General features: G+C 43.1%; 1 protein-coding gene across 3 annotated transcripts in view; it reads right to left on the bottom strand.

Annotated features, from left to right (window-relative positions):
- RALYL (RALY RNA binding protein like) overlaps positions 1-22,153 on the bottom strand; it is a 1,731,499-nt gene that overhangs the window by 301,430 nt on the left and 1,407,916 nt on the right. For all 3 annotated transcript variants that reach the window (XM_086965943.1, XM_086965944.1, XM_086965945.1), the window contains exon 6: positions 6,190-6,265. In XM_086965943.1, the coding sequence (XP_086822069.1) occupies positions 6,190-6,265 (76 nt within the window). The remainder of the gene's footprint in view (positions 1-6,189; positions 6,266-22,153) is intronic.

Below are 22,153 nucleotides of genomic sequence, written 5' to 3'. Positions count from 1 at the left end.
TTGCATTGCAGGGGAGCTGCGCAGCCCCCCTTGTGGAGTCCTTCATGGCCCTGGGGACCGCCACCCTCCAGGCCCGGCTCCAGCAATGTCCCGGGGTGCCCACCCACAGGACATTGCAGTTTACTATCTGCCATAGAAAAAGCTCAGCTCTGTTTTAAACAAGTGAGAGCAGAAAATGCTCTTGCTTGTTGAAAGCAGAGCAGTGTCTGTTTCCCTGCATGCTCTGAACAGGGCAGGGAAACAGACACTTTGCTTTGGAATCCAAGGTGCTGCATGTTTGCAGCTCCCTGGGTCTCAAAGCAGTGCTGGCTTACTGGCACTGTACGAGGAATCAAGATACTGAAAAAGTCCAATTGAAAAGAAGTAGAATGCTAATCGCAGATGTTCATTTCTCATGCCCCCTTTTACTGCCTTGTTTCATTTCTTCCATATGTCACATCTTTCATGTGACATATGGACGCTGAGTAAAGGCGTTGCAAACTACAAGCTGCACTTCAGGATGATCAACGAACAGCAGGTGGAGGACATCACCATAGACTTTTTCTACAAGCCTCACACTATCACCCTGCTGACATGCACCACAATCAGCCTCATGTACTTCGTCTTCACCAGGGACGACTCGAGCCAAGAAGACAACATTTGGAAGGGAATCCTCTCTGCCAAATTCTTCTTTCTATTGTTAGTGTTTTAGCTTTTCCAAATGGAAAAGGATGGTCCTGATGCAGAGGAAAAAGGAAACTCTGGCACCCGCCCTCTCCTGACGGCAGACCGGAGGAGGTCGAACCGGAGCCACACACCGGAGACGGGTGCCGCGAACCAACCAGCCAGGGACAAAGGTGGCAGCGAGGGTACAGCCCGACATCGGGGATTCTCGACACTCGCCCTGCGTATACACACATAGAAGGGCACAGTCGGCGGCAACCAGAGACAGCCCACCATTTTGGACACGGCAGCCCTGTGCAGACAGACGCCCAGACCCGCGCCACAACCCAGTGGGACCGGAAGGTATCAGCCCATGAGGCTCTGATCCCAGTGACTAGGAGGCGAGGAACTGATTGCCGACCCTACTGCAACTTACAGGACGATCCTCAGCCGGTGTCGCCTGACTTCAAAATGGCACCCGGAGACTGGGACAGACAGCCGAATTAGCGTTGAGCAACTGAGCCACCAGATCACACAGCGCCAACAAGCCAGAGGTGAGAGGCGACTCTCCCTGAATCGGCAGGGAACGTTAAGGCGATCCCCCTCCCATTATTGCCGGAACTGGAGGCGCCTGGGATGGATGATGCCTGACCTCAACATGGCGGCTCATCGACCCAGTAATCCACGTCGTACCTGTATCAACCTACCGGTTCAACTCGGGGTGGGGCGCGCTTGTGACCCCGTTAAGACCCCCGCAAATAACCTTCTCCTGCACTTCGCACACAGTTCTAACTCCTCCAGGCAGTATTCACCCTCTCCCAAAACCGCAAGGAAGCGGGCCTATTCAAGGGATGACTGGCACTCAAGTGTCTTCCCACATAGACCCTTACGGACCTGCTACAACCCTCACGCATCACCTGGTAAGTGCAAGTTACCCGTGTGACTAACAAGCCAGGCACCAAGTCATACCAACAGTGCACTGCATACTCTGCAACTACTGGCAACGCTCCCTGCATGTGGGACCCCCCCCCAATCACCGCCTGATGTTAGGTATGTCACCAGCCCTGTTTATACCCTGTTGTGCCCCTGATCTTCACGTTGCCTTGAGTTCCGATCCTCGACCGAGCTGGTGGGTCTCGTACTGTTCCGGTGCTGCCTTGCCTGCCTGAAGTTAAGCCTGAGAAGGGCCAGAACACCATGATATCTGCGTGATCGTTTCTAGAACTAATTCACCGACCCCCTTTTTTTCTTGAACCTCTTCCCTCGCCACTTGAGACTGAACTATTGTGTCTGAAGCCCGATGGAGCTACTTGGTTTAGCTATAGGGGAGATGGGCCGTGGATTCCCTCCTTGGTCGTCACCTACCCAGTCGGTCTTTAGACAGACTTCCTTTCGTCTCTACGTTTGTCTCTTCCCTTATTCTCACTTTCCCTCCTCCCCTACCTCCCACTACTTTCTCCCTCCTCTCTCTCCTCCATAATGTATTGCTGATTGCTTGATATAATATTTACTTGTTTGATCTTTTCCTGATATATTGTTGAACCACATTGTTACACTTCCTTTCGTCTCACCTCCCGTCTCCTACAGCATCCACCCTCTATTTATGTCTCTCCTTCCCTCCTCTCTCAATGTATTGAGACTGAACTATTTTGTCTGATGCCCGATGGAGCTACTTAGTTTAGCTATAGGGGAGATGGGCCGTGGATTCCCTCCTTGGTCGTCACCTAACCAGTCGGTCTTTAGACAGACTTCTTTTCATCTCTCCTTATTGTCTCGTCCCTAGCTCCTATCCCCTCTCTCCCAAATCTCTACCCTTGCCTGCTACTCTGCCTACCCCCCTGTCCTTTGTGCCCTTTGACTAAGCACTTCTTCTCCCCTTGTTGGGGAAAGATCCAATATTTATACTCTGGAGTCTCAGCGAACCCGCGGAGTGAGTCCACTGCGCCAAGGGAGCCATTCACACTTGAGGTATGGTATGGCACCCCTTGCCAAAGCACTCCCTCTCACTTTACTGGGGAAGGATCCAGTATGTAGGCCTTGGAGTCTCACAGACCCCTCTGAGAGAGTCCACTGCGCAAAGGGAGCCTCTCGCACCAGAGATAGGGAAGTGATACCACTTCCCCTGGGATCACAGCTTACTGGACTTTGGACGTTTGCCTTGACTCGTCTACTGGTTTGTGTACCCGTCACCCTTCCCCTCCTCTTCCCATGCTGTGTCTCTCACCCTACCCTCCTCTTTCCCGCCTTCATTATCTGACTACTTCCCCTGCTCCACCCCCCCTCCCCTGAATCTCTCACCTTGCCTGTTTTTCCCCTTACGTATGTGTGCTTATTGTTTATTTCGATCTTACAAGTAACTATGTGGCCATGCTCTAAGAACTATGTAACCTTTGTAATGATGTAACCTGTAACTATGATCTGATGCTCATGTATAGCGCTCTGATACCTCCGGGTCTAGCCAGCGCTATATAAAACTTGAAAATAAAAATAAAATAAAAAAATCTCATCTTTTAGCAGTATCCTAATGTGTGAACTGTATCTACATCACTGAGTGCTTCCAAGAGCTTCAACGGAAACATCCTATTCACCTAGTTTCCTTGTAACACCCATTATATGGAGACGTAGCTCAGGGCCGGCTTTTGGCATGAGCGAGCTGGGCACAGGCCCAGGGCGCCAATCTTCAGAGGGGCGCACAAAGCTGTCTGTATTAAAGTCCTGCAGACAGCATCCCTCTTGACACCAATGACGCAGACTAAACCGCTTTTCATCCTTTTTTACTTGCCTCAGGTGCCGTTCTACACCCATTCAACAGCCTTTCTTACTCATCCTATCTCCCTCTCACAGCCCCCCACCCACCCGCCGACACACCCCAGCACCACCAACAACTTGGCACTGGCGTTATCAAGGTACCGCTCTGAGCGAATTGGAATATTTGGGGGAGGTGCAGGGTTGTGCTCAAAGGCCAGACACTTCTCTGATGTGTGACTGAACTGTTAACACAAAACGGGCCCCATGTTGCCTCGTTTTTTCCACGACCTGCAACTAGGGCACCACATTTCATTCCACCCAGGGCGCCGCCGTCATCAGAGCAGGGGTCGGCTCTGACATAACTCTTGATTCTTTCCATCACAAGTCGGGCTTACTGGTACAAAGTCGAAGTCTTATATATGTATCAATAACAGTCTGTGCGGCCCTTCAGCCTCGCTTTCAGGCATGTGGATATGAGACAGACAGCCTAGAGATAAATGGCGGAGGGGAGAGGACTTTGCTCGAGTAATTTTCACTTCCAGCAAGTGGCCTTTTGGTGTTTGGACTCTTGTTTATAAGAGTTAGTGGACTCCTCCATCTGATCAGAAAATGGAAAAAAATACCCCGTGGGTTACATTTTCTAGGGAGAACTGGGTGATATCTGTGAGAAAAATACAGTTTTAGCTTGCCTTTAAGTCTTTGGCCCGGTAGGTAAAACTGCCTACAATTTATCTGCTAATTCATAATACATTTAAAAAAAATATATAGGATTGCACATCGATGCACTATTAACATTGGTGCATTACATTTCAGGCAGGTTGGTTGGATTGATCTCAGAAACTTGAATCATTTTGAGCTGGGTAATTTCTGAAAACACTTGAGTTGGGTTTTGAGAACTAACAAAGTGGCAGTAATGAGAAGTGGAATAACGAGTGAAACTTAGAAATGGACCTAGTGGCTGGAGCGTAACTAGAAGACATATGAGGATTACTTGTAATGCCTGGGTAGAGACTGGATGGAAACCAGAGAGCAAAGATGGGTTGATTTGAAAATAAACTATAGGAGGCAAATATTGAATTATTAGATGAGAGGAGGACAGGCAGGTGAGGGCATATGCCTATGGCAGCTGGGAGAAAGGTTAGACAGCAGATTTCTGGAACATGAGTGAGAGTTAGTCAGAGGAACTGTGAGAGTAACTATAAAAGTAAAGTAAACATTTCACATCTCAAAGAAAGCTGTAAAAGGCACAAATATGGGTATGTTGAAAATAATCGAAGGACCTCTTTTATCCAACCCGGTGTGTTAATGTTGGCAACCATTGTAGAGGTTGTGTATGCAGTGGAATTCATCGGTCCACTACAACCTGGTCTGAAACCGCTAAACTAATTACACAATCCAACAAACGGCATAGGTGTATGATATGTTTCCTCTCCTATTACTTTAACTTAGTTATAGTATTGCTACCACAAACCAGTCGATCCCTTTGAAGAATCTCACACTTTTACTAGTAGTAATAATGATGCAGAAAATGTGCTCAGCCTGTTTCCATTGGACATGATAGCTAAGGCTCATAGTATTTTGACTATACAGCTTTTTACATATAAATACATACAAAACACAATATGTTTCTGCATTGATATGCAAAACAAAAAAAAGACAATACAATGCTAATGTATTTATGCTATTGGTATACTTTATTGTAGGCATCAAGAGAGAGGGAGCATCTATCTGTTCAATAAACGTGGACGTATAGTAGTTGCTCTTCGTGTTTTCACACACCGAAAAATAAGTATTGAAAGCATAAATAAAATACCAACAATATAAACATGGATCAATATAGGCAGAAATGTGAAGAAATACATACTGTTAAACTAAGCATCTCAATCATAGTTCATTGGTGTTGAAAGGGAGTGCAGGTACATAGTGTTAAGGGTAAACTACTGCATTATCAAATAAAGGTAAGACAAGCCATGGACAATTTAGCTAAATTAGAAAGGCAGGAGTTGTGGGCTACCAAGGACGACAGTGGGCTTAAAACAAGGAGCTTGTGAGTTTGCATTATGGCTCCGCTGTATAGCATGCATAGCACATAAGCGTGCACACAGAGTTTAGTATGCTATTCATTACCATTGTTGGGTGTTGGAAAGGGACATCATTCGTGAGAGGCAACGCCAGGAGGAGTGGGACGCAATGTCTCTTCACTAGCTCAACTATTGCAGCAAATAGCAAATTGATCCATCAGTGAAAGACGGTCTTGAGTGGGCCATAATGTTCCTCTCAACAATTATGCAAAACCATATGGGCCTTTGCACATCTGAATATATGGTTTGTGGCATACTGTTCAATCACGAGTATTAGTAATACCCAGAGCTATTTAAGCAGGCAGCAAATCTTAATTTATAGACCCATAGTGTGAAGAAACGTCAATCAAGAGAAGACTCCTGGTCCTGAAGACCCAGAGAATACAGCTCTGCTATGGCTAAAATATGGAATATAACATTTGCACTTTACTAATAAATGTCTAAATCTACATGCGTTACTACAGTTACTTCAAATAACATGCTTTGTTATGCTACATTTATTTTCACTGGTTTGGCATAGACCACTTCCCTTTCAGTTTGTGTTCAGAAAGTTCCTTTTAATTTCAAGTAATTTGAACTAGACCGACGTTTGCACTTATGTGTTAACTTCATTCAATCTAGCTGAATTAGGGTCTTTTATGGTTTATGACATCATTTCGTTGTTTTAATTCACCAAAGAATCACGCTATCTGTTCACAGAATAGACTTTTGCACCTACCTATAGAGAGCAGAAAGGGGCCTCTTCGTTCCCAGTTTTGGTCTATACGGCTTTGGCTCTCCCGCCATGTTGATATCTGCAAAAATAAGTTGGCATGCATTAGCGACACACGGTACATGTAGAGAAAAAGTAAACATCCAATGATGAGCGGGAATATTTTTCTACCACTTGTAGTGAAAAGTGTATAAAGATGGACATCCTTGCAAAGACTACTCCCAGTGCATATACTTCAGTAATTGGATAACACAGTCAGGTGTCAATTAGGGAGCAGGCTCCGGTTCCACATGATTGGCATTTCAGTTCAATATTTTGCATCAGTTAAGGATGTTTTCATTGGTCAAAAGAAGTATATCAAATATGCCTTTAAATAGTCCCTAGCAAGTTGGAGAAATGTGTAAGAAAGGGCCAAAAACTGAGAAGATTCAAAGCTATTAAACATACCAACGCTGCACCGGCTCTGAATACAAGACTTGGTAAACTAATTATTTTTTATACTGAGACAACACTCTAATGTTCAAGCAATGGCAGAGCCTATAGGTATCAACCATGAAACCTATTGGCTTTAACAATTCTTGTGATTTTGCCTTGATGGCTGTCATGTGAGTGCTCGCATGTGCTGAGGCCATCTCTGAATACATATTCTTCTATTTGAAGATAACCATTCAAAAATGGCCACCATGCAGACATGGGCTGAGAAGCGGCCGTTGGAAGTGTTTTTTTCTTATACTTTAAGAAAATTCATTCAAAGATGTCTGCTGTGGCCTTTTTTAATGATTTTTTTTTAGTTTGTCGAAAACCTCTATTTATAGTTGACCTTTGTCCAAGCATTTACATATGAAGTGGCCATCTTTAAATAGGTTTTCATAGACTGTAAGATGACTAATTTAAAAATGGCAGCTGCACATACGTCCACATTCGTGGTGAAGATTTTCTATTGATTTTCTCTAAACAAAAGAAAACTCATTAAAAAATGTCCACCATACATTTGCACATATCATACAGACCAGATTCAGGCAGGAGACTCACAAGTTTTGAATCTAAATCGCTTTTTATGCTAGCTGCCTCCCACTTAAAATTGCCTCTGCTTCAATATAAACCATTTGGGAAAATAAATTACCCTTTTCAAAACCTGACACTTTCTTGTGCTAAAATGTTGACATGTATGACGTGCATGAATGAGTGGCCATCATGGTATTGTTTAATACCATTTTAAGATGGCTTCCTATTGATACCTTGGTGAGAGTCACTCACAGTCGAAACGGGCTCGTATGGGAAATAGGTGCTAGCAAGGGATAGCTTTCAAGAGAGGGTGGTGGGAAGTTTGGGAAGAGAGTGAGGAAAGCAAGCAGTGGTTTGATACATATCTCCTCACATACACTGCAACAGAAAGACTAATGTCAGTAGTGGAAGGATAAATTCAATCCAATCAGAACACTGTGAGTGAAATTCACCTTGAGCGTGACAAACTCAAAAGTATAGAGAAAGGCCATCAGATCAGGAGCAAGGAAATGAGACAAACAAGACAGCCAGACTATCATAAGCAAGAGGCCGATCAAAGCCCGCTCTACGCACTGAATTGAAACAGGCCAGTAACACAGTTTTAAGGGAAGGTATGGTTTGTAAATTACATTAAGAATAACACTGTGGCTACACAGTTATAATTTCCTGAAACCGACTTTCCAGGTTCTGTATTTGCGCATAAGATTAAAACTAGGGGGCATATTATCAAGGGGGTTTATCTCCGCTTTTTTGGCTTTAAAAGCCAAGAAAGCGGAGATAAAATTATCTCCCTATTACCTATCTGTCGCTAACACCAGTTAGCGACAGCTAGTAGGAGATAGCGACCATCTTGGGTGTCGCTAACACCAGTTAGCGACAGCTAGTAGGAGATAGCGACCATCTTGGGCCCCACTTTGCATGTCAGTGATATTTATCACTAATGATATGCAAAGTGGGCGTGCCAAGATGTTAGCGACTGAAAACAGTCGCTAACATCGCTATCTCCTATTACCAACTTTTGGAGTTATTCGCGCTAAGCGCGAATATCTCCAAAAGCTAACTCCTGCCCTTAGCAGTTCTTAGCCATGTTATCCAATGAGAGGTGGATAACATGGCTAAGAGCATTAGCTGGGTAATGCATGAATATCGCTGACTTTTCAGCGATATTCATGCATTGCGGCGATTTTTATCGCATTTGCGATAAACCTTGGTAATACCAAGGTTTATTTGAGGTAAAAATCGCCGCAGCTCAGCGGTAAATTTTTGTCTCTAACCAAGCAATAGCGATAATTATCGCTATTGCTTGGTATTATGCCCCATCATTTGTAAAGACCAAGTTTTTGTAAAGACTTGTGGATATTGCCAGGATACTGTTCAACATCACAAGTAAAGTGAAGGTCTGTTTGCTTTACAGAACGGCCACCTGCATCAATGCATGCTAACATTCCTTATATGATTTTGGAAACTCTGCATAAGCCAATGTTAATATTGTTTAGGTTAATAAATAAACGGAACTTGTCACACAATGTGAACGCTGACATCAGATGCTTGAAAATGGATGTCCTGCATTGTCTGAAAGAAACTACACCATCGTAAAATACTGTTGTTTCTCCTTAATACTAAAACTGACAAGAGAAAGAAAAGTAAACACCAGTTTCCTTTTTAAAGAACATGAGCAGCAATTTGACAGAAGACGTAGCCCACCCACCCCATCATCACCACCCCCTCACCCCCCAACCACACACCGCTTCCACCGCCTATGGGAAAATGAACAGCGCTGCCTCCTTTTATATTTTTAGCTAATCACAGCTTTCCATGTTGTATTCATTTATTAATTCAGTGCTTCTACAAAATTAAAATAATTCAATCACCTCTACGTTCTATCTAGTTTTACAACATTATGTTTGCACCTCCCCTGAAGCAGGCCATTCTGTCTAATTTGGTTGGGCACTAAAAGATCTGCGTTTACTATTCTGTGTTTGCTTCAAATGCAACAAAAGGCACTTACTTACATAAATAAAACCTATTTTCTCTGATTTGTCCTTTTCCAAGAAGCAACAACAAAAGTAATTAAATTTTAGAGGATCGGTCTACTCGTCTAGAACTTTAGTATTATAAATGTTGACAACGTTTCGCTGCTCCCTTTTTAAATCAATGTTTGATATAATGTCAGTAATGAGACTTATTTGTCGTCCTTTTAGATACAAAAAGTGTAACTGACACCATAGCAATGGTATTATTAATTTGACCCTGGTAGCTTGCATATTATCATATTTGAAACAATTCATCTCTAATGAATTTATCTACAAAGAGGAAAGAACAATTCGCTATGTGCTTTTATTGAAATTAATTTAATTTCAGAGACTAATTCTTAACGCATATCCAATTAAAAATTTAAATATATTTATGTGATTTTTCTGCGCCGCTTATTGCAATCTTAAACATCCAATAAACACACATAAAGCGTGTAATACGTTTTTAAATGTGTAATTCCATCATGCAAGGACCATGACCCCCTATAAGATAGCTTTCATCACTTTATACAACTAATTTAAATATCAAAACAACCACAGCCTAAGAAATGATTAACTATATATGTGCAACTGAACCAAAAATAGGTAATGAAGCAATCGGGCAAAAAAAAGAAAAAATCAGAAAAGTATTCCACATAGAAAACATTATGAATGTTAAAATTGCAAAATGAATTTCTGGGCTCATTTTACAAGTTTACTGTGCAAAGTTGAAGGCAGAAGACACATCATTGTCAAAGCCAACAGGCACGGCTTACGCTAACAGTTATAGCCCACACCAAGCCTCCACTGTTCTCCCTTAGGTAGAATTACTGAACAGATGTGCGTGCTCTTGGAAAGGGGAACAAGGGTTAGGAGTATGTACTGCACACCACAGAGGGCAGCTGTGTGCACAATAGCTTGCAGATGACCGCCAAATAGAGATCTTGCAGAGGAGTTGAAAATCCAGTAGAAACTCCTGTCAACCTTCCTCAGATCCGCAAAGATCACAGTTAAATAATGTTCTGATTTTCTCTCCAACATCATGTCAGTTTTCCGAGTGGGACAGTTTTTAATGTGACACAGGAGTCCCAAATATTAGCTAATGTGCAATTTGTATATTGCATCATGTGTGAGATTGAGAAGTATGTTGTTTTGCTGCTTCCATTTGTTGTCCTTATGTTTATGTTGTATCCAGCATAAATGTTAGCATACCACGGGCATTTAGATGTGCTGGTTTATCTGACACATTTCCTGGACAGGTTGTTCTCATACCATAGTGACCTGTCGGGTGTCGCGGATGCAGGAGTCTAATGCATACATCAGAGACATATGAGTGTTTGCAGTTAACATACTTTCATCAGTTCACCACTGTTTTCCCCGAACTGTACTATGGCCATTTTCCATTTAGTGCCATTGGAGGGAAAACACAACAGGACGGGAATGAATCTCTATTCATAATAAAGCTCATACAGGAGCACTGCGGGCCACTCTAGGTTAAGCGTTACTCAAGAAAACAGGCTGTTCACCAATGCCATGACCAAGGAGATCAGGACAGAAGAGCCCAGGGGAAGGGAAACATTTGATCACCGTACTCGCCATTGACTCTCAACATGAAAAAAAGAATAACAATATGGGGAGGGAAAAGTGCCAAATTCAGCTTTCAGAATGAAGAGTGGTAATTGGCATACACCCTTTATGCAAACACAAAAGACAGTAAACTTCCCAGTTCTGAAATGGTTTAGCACCACATATCAGATGAAGAAGAAAAGAAGGCAGCCCCTGGCCTGAGAATCAGTCCTTGATGGTGCAGGGAAGGCGCTTATCAGGGTCCATTCCAAAGCAAGTGTACTAAAAAAAATGCGTGATCATTTTACAGGACAGTCCCTCTTGTGCTGAGAGGGATGTCTGACCATTATGATGCCACCGAAGATACTTTCATAGTGTTGCATCTGGACTTTATATCATTCGGGACCGGGACGATATTAATTAAAAAGTTACATTATTGGATGCGAGTGAATGATTCATGGATGTTTTATCACAAGTGTATACCAGGGTGTAATATTGCAGTGAGAACAGTAGTCAATGTGAAGAAATCTCAATAGATGAAAACATCATTGATCCCTGGCAGGAAACAGGGGTGGGTTGGAACAAAGATGTTGTATGCGCTCTACTAAAGCTTCCGAAGACTCCTAAATACAGCAAGGTAAACAAGGAACCTTTCGTTCTCCTATCAGTAGATTAAACTAAGGATTGTCTTAAACCTACAAAAGGCACTGGAGTCACCCAAACACAGGAAGAATAAAATATAGTAAACATTTAGAAAGTAGATGTCAATAAATGGTAATAATAAAAGGAGTATAATATGGTTTACAGGCCAGAGAGTACCGTACAGACGTCTTTTTGAAATCTATGGTGATGTGAAATAAACTTTTAAGAAATGGCTGCATGGCCCATAAGTGGACTATTTTTGCTCTACCACAATAAATTGGACTGTTCGCAGTTCAAAGACGGGTTGTAGTAGGTTCATTTAAGGGAATAAGGCTGGTCATGAAACGTATGGCTCCTACTGTTTTTTTGTGGGATTTCCATTGCTTTTCTCATGCTTTTTGGCAGACATTCCATTGCTGCTGTCCTCTAAAGGCCAGTCTAGACCTACCTAGGTCAGGATTATCCAGATCCCCCAGGATTTTGCGACTCTCTGTGGCTAATTTTTAGGCAAAAAGATCAGATTAAAAATATGAAAACCTGCACTTTTCGGCACAAGACAACCTATGCCTGCAGGCTGCAGGAATGGAGGGGCGGGAGGGAGCGTGGTGGCAGAGATGGTTGAGGGTAGCTAAAAAAACAATAGGAGACTTGTGGAAGGTTAGGGAATATTCCACACGGGGCACGCAAACATGTGAGGCGGCAGTCTAATTGCTCAGGAGGGGGTAGGTGCATTACAAAGGCAGGCAGCAAAGGCATTTAACACCTCTGCTGCCTGCTGGCCTTGATCACCCTCTCTTTACTGGCTCATTGGCAGCACAGAGCCAGTAAATAGAGGGTAAACAGCAGGTTTAAAAAAAACATATTTTGCAGGAACTTTTGTAAAAGAATCGCTGCATTTTTACAAAAGGGACAATTTTGCGATTTTTTTGCAAATCGCGAAATCCTGGGGAGGTCTGATTATTAGTCACAGAAGGAGCCTTGAAGTGAAAGTATTCCTTTTCCTTTTTCTGTGAAACGTTGGTGGATAATATTTGGAAACATTTTGTTCATACATTGATTTATAGATATTCCTTTCAGTAAACTTGCACCTTCCCAGCACACCACCTTGTCAGGATCATATGTTCTGTTCATACTATATTTGCCAATTTCATAATTCTTTGAGTTCTCCATCCCTTGCGGTCATCAGTAGGTGGCATCTTCTGATCCTCCTGATCCACTGGATGGTCGAACGAATTTGATCTTGGCCACCATGGGCCATTGCTTCGAATGTAAATGAATTCAAACCTATCTATTCTTAGTCGGGGTAATTTTCTCAAGATTATAAATTCACAACATCAAAGAGTTCTAGGACCTAAGTATATGTGAGTGGGACCCTATTAATAATTGTTATCTCAACCTGTAAACAAAGGGCCTTAAATATGGTGAAAAAATCTAGTTGTGTCTTCTCTGTCCTTCTGTAGTGGTTATTATACCGTCCCTTTTATCTGTTCAATGAATACCTCATAAATTCACAATGATCTACAATCACTGTTTCTTGACTCCTTGTCTGGACTAATTAGAGATTGTGTCCCTAAGGTTGTATCTCTGTTTTTTAGTTTGTCTACCTGGCTCTTTATCATTTCAATTTATGTCTCCAACAGTGTGCCTGGCATTTGGAGTCTGTATTGTTTTTGTTGGTGCTCTTGTAAAGAAATTATCATTTTCCAAATTCAGAACTGTGTCCTCAAACCAACAATACCAGGAGCATTCTGCATAACTAACTAACTAACTAAACACCTGATGGTGCACCACCCCACCACAGTAATCTGTTTGCACCAATGTGCACCACCAGACATATACCACACCCTTACCACTCTCCAGCTGAATAGGTGTGGCTCATTTCTTATACTTGTGATTAAGGGGCATTTGGATGTTTCACAATCTCTATGACTTCTGGGATGCAACAATGATGGTAGCACCCCCACTCTTAAAACCTCCTTTACTGCATTTATTCCATAAAATAACCGTTATTATTTGATCCCTTAATTGAAAGTAAACATGTTTTTGTGGTAAACGAAACAAAACTAGCCACCAAATGAAATAGAGTTAAGACAGCTCCTAAAAGTTGTGATCTGCGTCCTTTTCCCAGGAGCACAGGCAGGCACCAAGTAAAAGCGAGCAGGTACAGCATGGCACGCCCAAAGGACCACGCAACATTCACCCACAATGATGCCAGGTGGGGTGAGAACATAGCCAGTCACGGCAGGTTTAACGACCTTGCCACTGACCTCTACGAGTGAAACAGCAGAGCTGTCAACGGCGAATGCAGCTTTCCCTGGAGAAATCCCATCTCCTTCGACTGCTATACAACCTCTGAGAATGAGACGCACAAAGGGCTCGGCTCACGGAATTGCTTTTTTCTAATCTTGCCAGTGTTCGTGGCATCACTTGCACTGGGCTTCGGATTTAGAGCACATGCTGAATAAAAAAGTGCGCGTGGCAGCACTTTTTTATAATAAACTGGGAGCCTCTCTTTTTGTGCTTTATATTGTTGGGCAGCAGAATTGGATTCGCAGCAGACTCTCTTTCCTTGATAAGAATGGCGAATATTAATCACTGTCGGCCGCGTGCATGTGGGCATTCTTGGTCATGGTGCAATGTAATTAACATTCAGATGGAAAAGGTGCTGCTGGCTTCTCGCAGGAATGAAACTCTCGCTCGGGGTTTTAATGGCGCCTTTCTAGCGCTATTGGCTTTGCAGAACAATTTCTTTGACCTTGCAAAAAAAGAGCAATAATTGCAACATATCACTGAATAATAAGAGGCAATATTAATAATAATAGAGGCCATGGAGTCGCCCTTAAACATCATCTGCATTCTGGCAGAGTGTGCACGGTCCTTTGTCAGTGGCAGGTAAAACACAAACTTAACGACTAAACTTAACTTATTGAAGACTATTCACAAAGGCGTTCAGGACGGTGTAAATCAGAATCTTTGCATGTAGTGCCCTTTTATATGCCCTTATGAGCCTTTGTGAACTGGCCCCAAAACATCTAAGTTGGGAATACAATGAGAACAGAGACATTTGAAGGCATGGCCAAAGTGGGCTCTGGCCCAGGGCCCCAGCCTTTCATGGGGCCCCCCTGACAGAGCCAGCTCTGATGTGTAGAAAGTCCTGCCCTGATGGTCTTTAATATTTCTTAAATAGATTGTTTTAAGTGCCATTTTCGTTCCATTTATTTATAATGTGGGCGATATGTGAGAGGCTGACAGACATTTTGCAGAGTAATGTGTGTTTATGATTCATGCAACATCCATAAGAAAAGTTTCTTTTAGATCAAAACAGGACACTTACACATGAGAAATTGGAAGGTGTCGCAGAGATTATATGCAGTGATATTACTGAGCTACTGCTTTGTTACAAATACAATATTGAAAACAGACATCCATGAATATTAGATGTAAACACCATTAGAATTTGACGAGTGTGTCTGTGCACTGCCAGTGACCTGGCCAAAGAGGCTGTGAAAGAGCTGAAACTGGATCACAAATCCAAAGCTGGTCCGAACTGAAGGGGCCCTAAAATGTGTTTTTGACCCAGGGCCCCCAAAATCCTTAACATGTCCCTGAATGAGAATATCCATATACACATGGTATAAACAGAAAGGACAGAGCCCTCTTTGTACTTCTACTAACTAGAGTAGGGCGATTTGTTGCATATTCACAAAGACATGTACTAGACATAGGCATGTACTTCAATAGTACTACTTCCTGTACTCCTAAATGCTGTAGTGAATTGACTCATTTGTACATTATTAAATAATATGAACATTTCTGTAGTAAAGGTGTGTGTTGTGTATTATTTTCATTGCTATCTCCCTTTCCCATACCATAAATAGAACAAAAATATCAATCGGCGAGAATGAATTTGCTGCTACGATAGCATGACAAAGGGATATAGAGTTACCCTAAACGTTAGGCAGGCAGCACCTGCCTGTGTGGGACACAGCAAAACCTTTCTTGCACAATCATGTCAAACTAAATCATACCACTTACAAAAATCTACCTGCATGGACCTGTTCCTGACCGTTGTGTTATTTTGAATTTGTAATGTTTTTGCAGGTTACTTCCTCAAACCAAACTCCATTGAGTTCTTCATTTTGTCAGGTGCATATGGAGGCTATAGAACAATCATAAAATAAGACAAATTTCGTACAATAATACATGTATTATGAATTCCTCAAGATGGGCTATTTCTGTCGTTTTTGATTTATATTTTATTGCTGTAGCCATTGCCATCTTCATAAATATGTTTATGTTGAGTATTATTATATACATTTATTAGATATTTGTTTATTGTGAATATACGTTTATGGGAATGGACTGGTAGTTTGTGGACTATATTTCTATTTTAATGAACTAATTAAAAGTTTAACAATGTACGTACTTTAATACCCAAAGCTAGCTAAAAAAGGAAGTTGGTTGGTGATACATGAGGTACATTGAGCGTATATTGAGAGATGGCATGTCTTGGAGGGCTATACTCCCACTGCATTACGCCCTACACATCCCCTGACAACATTACTTCTACTGTAGAGTTTCTGATAGGTTAGTTAAGGATAAGAGATATAGTCAAATATGGTAAGGGAATTTTTGTTAAATACATTTTTTAATTTAACATACAACCCATTTGAGAGGGTACTTTAAAGGCGTGGCCTTATGGAACCAGCTTTAAACCCTGAGAAAGAGATGACTGGCAGGAATGCAGGCTGAAATGCAATGTATTTTTTGCTCCCTCTGATATAGGGAGTCTGTATATGTTTTTTCTTTAAGACACAAATCGCTTTGTCTGTGGACAATAAATAAGGATACTTATCCCTAGACCGCAATCAATATGACCAGACAGTGACATGACATGCTTTACAAATGACTATATAGACTAGGATCCTGCAGAACCATGCTACTTTGCACTACGCAACATTACACAAGCATTATTTGGCACTTTTGTGTACATAAACCGAAGGCCGCTTGTGTGGACCATCGTAATCTCATTTTCAGATAATTCAATTCTACCTACCTCACCTTTTACTTACTGATTTTTATGTAAATCATTCAAAAAAAGTCCTAGGCCAGATTGACATTAAGGGTGAATCATGGGTGGGCTGTCCACCCCTTTGATATCCACTTCTCTCTGGAACTGAACAACGTAACTGTGAATGTGGAAATATCATGTACATTGAAGCACATGAAACAAATGTTTATTATATCGCATAATTGTAGAATAATTCCTGTGTATGTTAATAATGTCTGGAATCTAATGTGCATTAAACCTTAGCATCAAGTCAACTAATGTAACATTTGTAATCTACCAAAAAGCTAATAATTTTACTAATGAATATATAGTGTTTGCATTCCACTGCAGAGTGTACTTATTTTCCTGTTTGATGAGATTGGTTTGTATCTGAAAATACAAGGCCCACCTTCTTGACATCTTAAATGGAGGGCAGTGACGAAAATGTGTGTTTTTATCATCCCACGTCTTATGTCATTCTATCTCAAGGACATTTGTGACTGGTGGCAACTGATACCATCAAATTAACAATTATATTTTTATAATTTTGTGTCAATTGCTCTGTCTGTCCTCTTTGTTTGTTCTCTAAGACTAAAGGTTTATATGGTGTCTTTTGTACATACTGCTGAAAAGGTCAGAGCCCCATCCAGCAAATTACTCTTTAACAGTTGTCTATTTTTTCAGGAAAATTGGTTTAGAGATTTTTGGTTGACAGGTTATCAAGGGAGAGACCACAGTGTTGAGGTTAGCTATGACTCTGACACTACACAGAACAAATAGAAAGACCCTTTAGGATAAAGCAGTTTTGGCCTAGGACTATCCTTGATTTATCTTTGGTAGCTTAGGCTGAACAGCAAGGCAAACCTCAAGAGGATTGTGAATGCAATTAAATATACAACCAACCAACCAAATGACAGTACCATCCAATAAATAAATGACACACGGTTAGATACCAAAGTGAATAGAAAAGGTTAACATGCAATTACCACATTTTCACAAAAATGCTGAAAATCGGAAATGCTGTTAAAAGAAATGTGCCTATAAGGACCAATTTACACCCAGTTTTTAATATTAATGTGTATGGAAAGAAACAAATGTTCATGTAAATCTTAATAGAATCAAATGGCCATGTGATGTCTACCCACATCAACTTTCATATGCCCGCGGTCAGACTAAATGTTTTAGACAGAAAGCAAACTTAGCTATAACAAGTCTCCTACAGAGTACAGAGAAGCTATCTGTAGAGCCAAAACTGAGTTTTATACTGGCAAGATAGAGAAGGCAAAGAACTCTACTAGAGAACTCTTTAAGACTGTTTCATCCCTGTCCAAGCTCCAACAAGGAGACTTTTTAAACCAGACCAAAATGTATGTGACCAAATGGCTGGGTACTTTCAGGTAAAAGTACAAACAAAGTACAATGAACTGGAGGGTTTGGACTCTGGCCCCCACACTCCATCCGCTAAGGATGGCGAGAAGGGGTCAGCAATCTCGAACCATTTATCTAGTTTCTCCTTAGTTACTCAGGACTTGGTAAATGATCTCTTACTGTCTATTAAGTCTGGCTAACCAGAGGACCCCTGTCCACCGAACATAATTCATGAGGCCTCTAGAGTAACAAGCTCACTCCTGACCCCCCTTTTGAACATCATTGTGGGAGCTGGAGTTTTTCCTACAGTTTGGAAGAAAGCTTTCATTAGGCCCATTTTAAAGAAGTCGTCCATGGACCCTAGGGATGTTAAGAGCTATAGACCTATTTCCTGCCTTCCTCTGACGGCCATGGTTTTGGAGAAAGCCATTAACCATGAACTAAATGACTTTATATTCTCCAATAACACTCTGGATAGTTCATAACATGGTTTCTGTGCAAATCACTCTACAGAGTCCGCACTGGTTATGGTCACGGAAGAACTTCACATGCAAATTGATAGCGGTGAAATGGCGATCCTGATCCTACTTGACCCGTCCGCCGTGTTTGACACAGTAAATCATCTCATTCTTACGCAACGGCTCAAGGCAAGTGGGATCAGTGATGAGGCTCTGGCTCTTCTTTCATCATTCCTTACAAGCAGAGACCATAAGGTTTGTTGGGATAACTTTAAATCAGACATATTCCATCTCCCTTGTGGAGTCCCACAAGTGTCGCGCTCTCACCCATCCTTTTCAATATTTATGTGACGCCATTGGCCAAACTAGTTAGAGACTTTGGCTTTTCCCTGTGTCATAAGCCAACGTGTTGTGCTGTGCTGCTGACCGTTTTGCCGGGCTGTCCTGTGAGCCTGCGGAGCTGTGACTTGTGTCTTTGCTGCTACAACTCGCGGTACCCGCTTCGCGGGTCCCGCATCGACGAGGAGGTCTTTGGTGGAACCAGTGGACTTTGCCGGGGTGTTCAGGGGCAGGGCAGGGCTGCGAGCAACAGCGCGGGGACTCCATCACCCAGGAGTCCCTGCTTGGCCAATTGGAAACACCTGGCCCGCTCTCCCTACTAGCCCCGCCCCTGAGTACCGGACATCAGTAAAACCCACCTCCTATCTACAACAGGCGGGATCCCTTGTGTTGCGCTGTGCTGTTGACCGTTTTGCCGGGCTGTCCTGTGTGCCTGCGGAGCTGTGACTTGTGTCTTTGCTGCTACAACTCGCGGTACCCGCTTCGCGGGTCCCGCATCGACGAGGAGGTCTATGGTGGAACCAGTGGACTTTGCCGGGGTGTTCAGGGGCAGGGCAGGGCTGCGAGCAACAGCGCGGGGACTCCATCACCCAGGAGTCCCTGCTTGGCCAATTGGAAACACCTGGCCCGCTCTCCCTGCTAGCCCCGCCCCCCGAGTACCGGACATCAGTAAAACCCACCTCCTATCTACAACAGGCGGGATCCCTTGTGTTGCGCTGTGCTGCTGACCGTTTTGCCGGGCTGTCCTGTGTGCCTGCGGAGCTGTGACTTGTGTCTTTGCTGCTACAACTCGCGGTACCAGGTTCGCGGGTCCCGCATCGACGAGGAGGTCTTTGGTGGAACCAGTGGACTTTGCCGGGGTGTTCAGGGGCAGGGCAGGGCTGCGAGCAACAGCGCGAGGACTCCATCACCCAGGAGTCCCTGCTTGGCCAATTGGAAACACCTGGCCCGCTCTCCCTGCTAGCCCCGCCCCCGAGTACCGGACATCAGTAAAACCCACCTCCTATCTACAACAGGCGGGATCCCTTGTGTTGCGCTGTGCTGCTGACCGTTTTGCCGGGCTGTCCTTTGTGCCTGCGGAGCTGTGACTTGTGTCTTTGCTGCTACAACTCGCGGTACCCGCTTTGCGGGTCCCGCATCGACGAGGAGGTCTTTGGTGGAACCAGTGGACTTTGCCGGGGTGTTCAGGGGAAGGGCAGGGCTGCGAGCAACAGCGCGGGGACTCCATCACCCAGGAGTCCCTGCTTGGCCAATTGGAAAGACCTGGCCCGCTCTCCCTGCTAGCCCCGCCCCCCGAGTACCGGACATCAGTAAAACCCACCTCCTATCTACAACAGGCGGGATCCCTTGTGTTGCGCTGTGCTGCTGACCGTTTTGCCGGGCTTTCCTGTGTGCCTGCGGAGCTGTGACTTGTGTCTTTGCTGCTACAACTTGCGGTACCCGCTTCGCGTCCATGGTGTAAAGACCAGAAGGAAACTGTGGGTCATTTCTTTTTTGTATGCCCTGCATATGTTGCCCCACGGAAAAAATGGCTAAAACCAATTTGTCGAATGCCTAAGACCAGAGGGGCCAACGAGGCCTTAAGGATGCTAGGGATGGTAACATCTCTCCCAGTGGCCATATCAGTAGCTACATTTTTAGGCTGGTCTTGGCTAATTAGAGTTAGATATCAACAGGGTTAGTTAGTTAGCCAGCCTACTATTACTATTATTATTGAACACCCTGTGAAGAACCATGTATTATGTATTTCATGTATCATGTTGGTTTTAATGTTTTATTGTGTTTTATTCTGTGATGTCTTTTATGGTCAATTCTACCGAAATAAAGACTTATGAAACTGACATAAGCCAACGAAATTCACATTATAGTTTCAATATCGACAGCTAATGAGGTGCCTTCGGCAAGGTTTCATAGTTGTCTTGATCGCATCATACATTGGATGCACACCAACCATTTCAAACTAAATACACAGAGACCGAAATCATGGAGTTTGGCAATGGCCCTTCAATCTGGAACACAGCCTGGTGGCCAACGGGGGCAGGAGAGTGTTCGTTACCAGTGGACAAGAGGAGAAATCTGGGTGTGGTTTCGGACACACAGCGTAACTTCTCTGCTCAGATTAATCAAGTTACTTCAGCCTGTTATTTTCCATTATATATTCTACGGAAGATCCTACCATTTCTTCCAATGGAGCTGAGGAAAACTGGGGTGGTTGCTCTTGTATTGTCTCGCATTGGCTATTGTAATGCCCTTTACCTAGAGGTTGACAAACAACAGCTTATTAAGCTGCAATTCCTTCAGAATACTGCTGCTCGTACATTGCTTAACAAACCTAAATTCAATCATATTTCCGGGGTCATTAGGAGTCTTCATTGACTCCCCGTTAGGAAGCGTATTGAATTTAAGACCCTTTGCTTAGTCCACAAAACCCTGTATGGCAGCGGTCCTATGGCGTACCACAATTTATTTCAATGGTACTGTTCAGGGTGTTCACGACGGTCTGCCAATCAGGCCTTGATTAAAATCCCGAAATGGAAAAAGGCCAGATGGTGCGGGAGACGCCTTTCATACTTGGCTCCCAAACTCTGGAATAGGCTGCCTTTGGATATCAGATTTTAACCAGCTCTCAATTTGTGTGGCCTATTAAAAACCTGGCTTTTCCAGGCCTAGCAGTGGCTCTTGTACCGGTGGACTTATCCTTCTTTCTATGTTTCTCCAGTGCCAAGACGCCTCGGCCATCGAGTGCCATATAAAACCCCTGCTTACTTACTGAGATAGACTGAGTAACAATTTGTTTTGGAAGCTTTTCACAACATATTCTGTTCAGTGTTTGAAACCTGGGGCTGTTACCATTAATACAGCATATAAACTGGGTGTCTATGATTGAAGGCTCATGAAGCAGGTTTTTCAGAGATAAAAATCCACTGAGCTGAAAAATGTGATTCCTCATTTTTGTAGAGGAAATGTTTTCTGTAGTTAGGTACCCATGGTCTCCCCAGCAAATATAAGTCTACAAAAATGGAGACAATTTCAGAAACTGTGAGGTTTGTCACACAAAGATGATGTTTTACCACAAGCAGTTAACAGGCAGACAAAAGATATACTGAGTTAGAGTTATTACAGGTCTTCATGACTAATTCAAAATGTACCCAACTCAGTGAAAAGCAGCCATAAAGCCTTCCACACTCCGTAGTCAACACGCCTCAAAGTTCTCCCAGCATGGATCTCTAAACTTTGATTTACCGAACAGAATGCATTCTCTGTTCCATCCCCATTAAGCTTCCAGGCCCTTGCAGGCTCATAGGAGAGGCTTCAAATCAGGTGCCAAGCTACCTTAGTAGACTTTGACTAAAGGATTACTTGAAGTGTGTTCACACAAATGATGTCAGCAATCATGGGACAAGTCCCTTTGAGCAGATACTGAAGTGAGGTTAAGAAAACTTCAGGAAGCTAAAATGAGAAGATATTTTTCTGCATTCTCTCATTTCCAGGTTTAAACTCAATAATGGTGGGATAATGAGCCTAAAGGG

The sequence above is a fragment of the Lissotriton vulgaris genome, chromosome 4_1 (assembly GCF_964263255.1).
Source record: "Lissotriton vulgaris chromosome 4_1, aLisVul1.2, whole genome shotgun sequence".
In the NCBI taxonomy this organism is placed as follows: Eukaryota; Metazoa; Chordata; class Amphibia; order Caudata; family Salamandridae; genus Lissotriton; species Lissotriton vulgaris.
The sequence above is the reverse complement of the archived record's forward strand: the minus strand, read 5'-3'. Positions and strand labels throughout refer to the sequence as shown.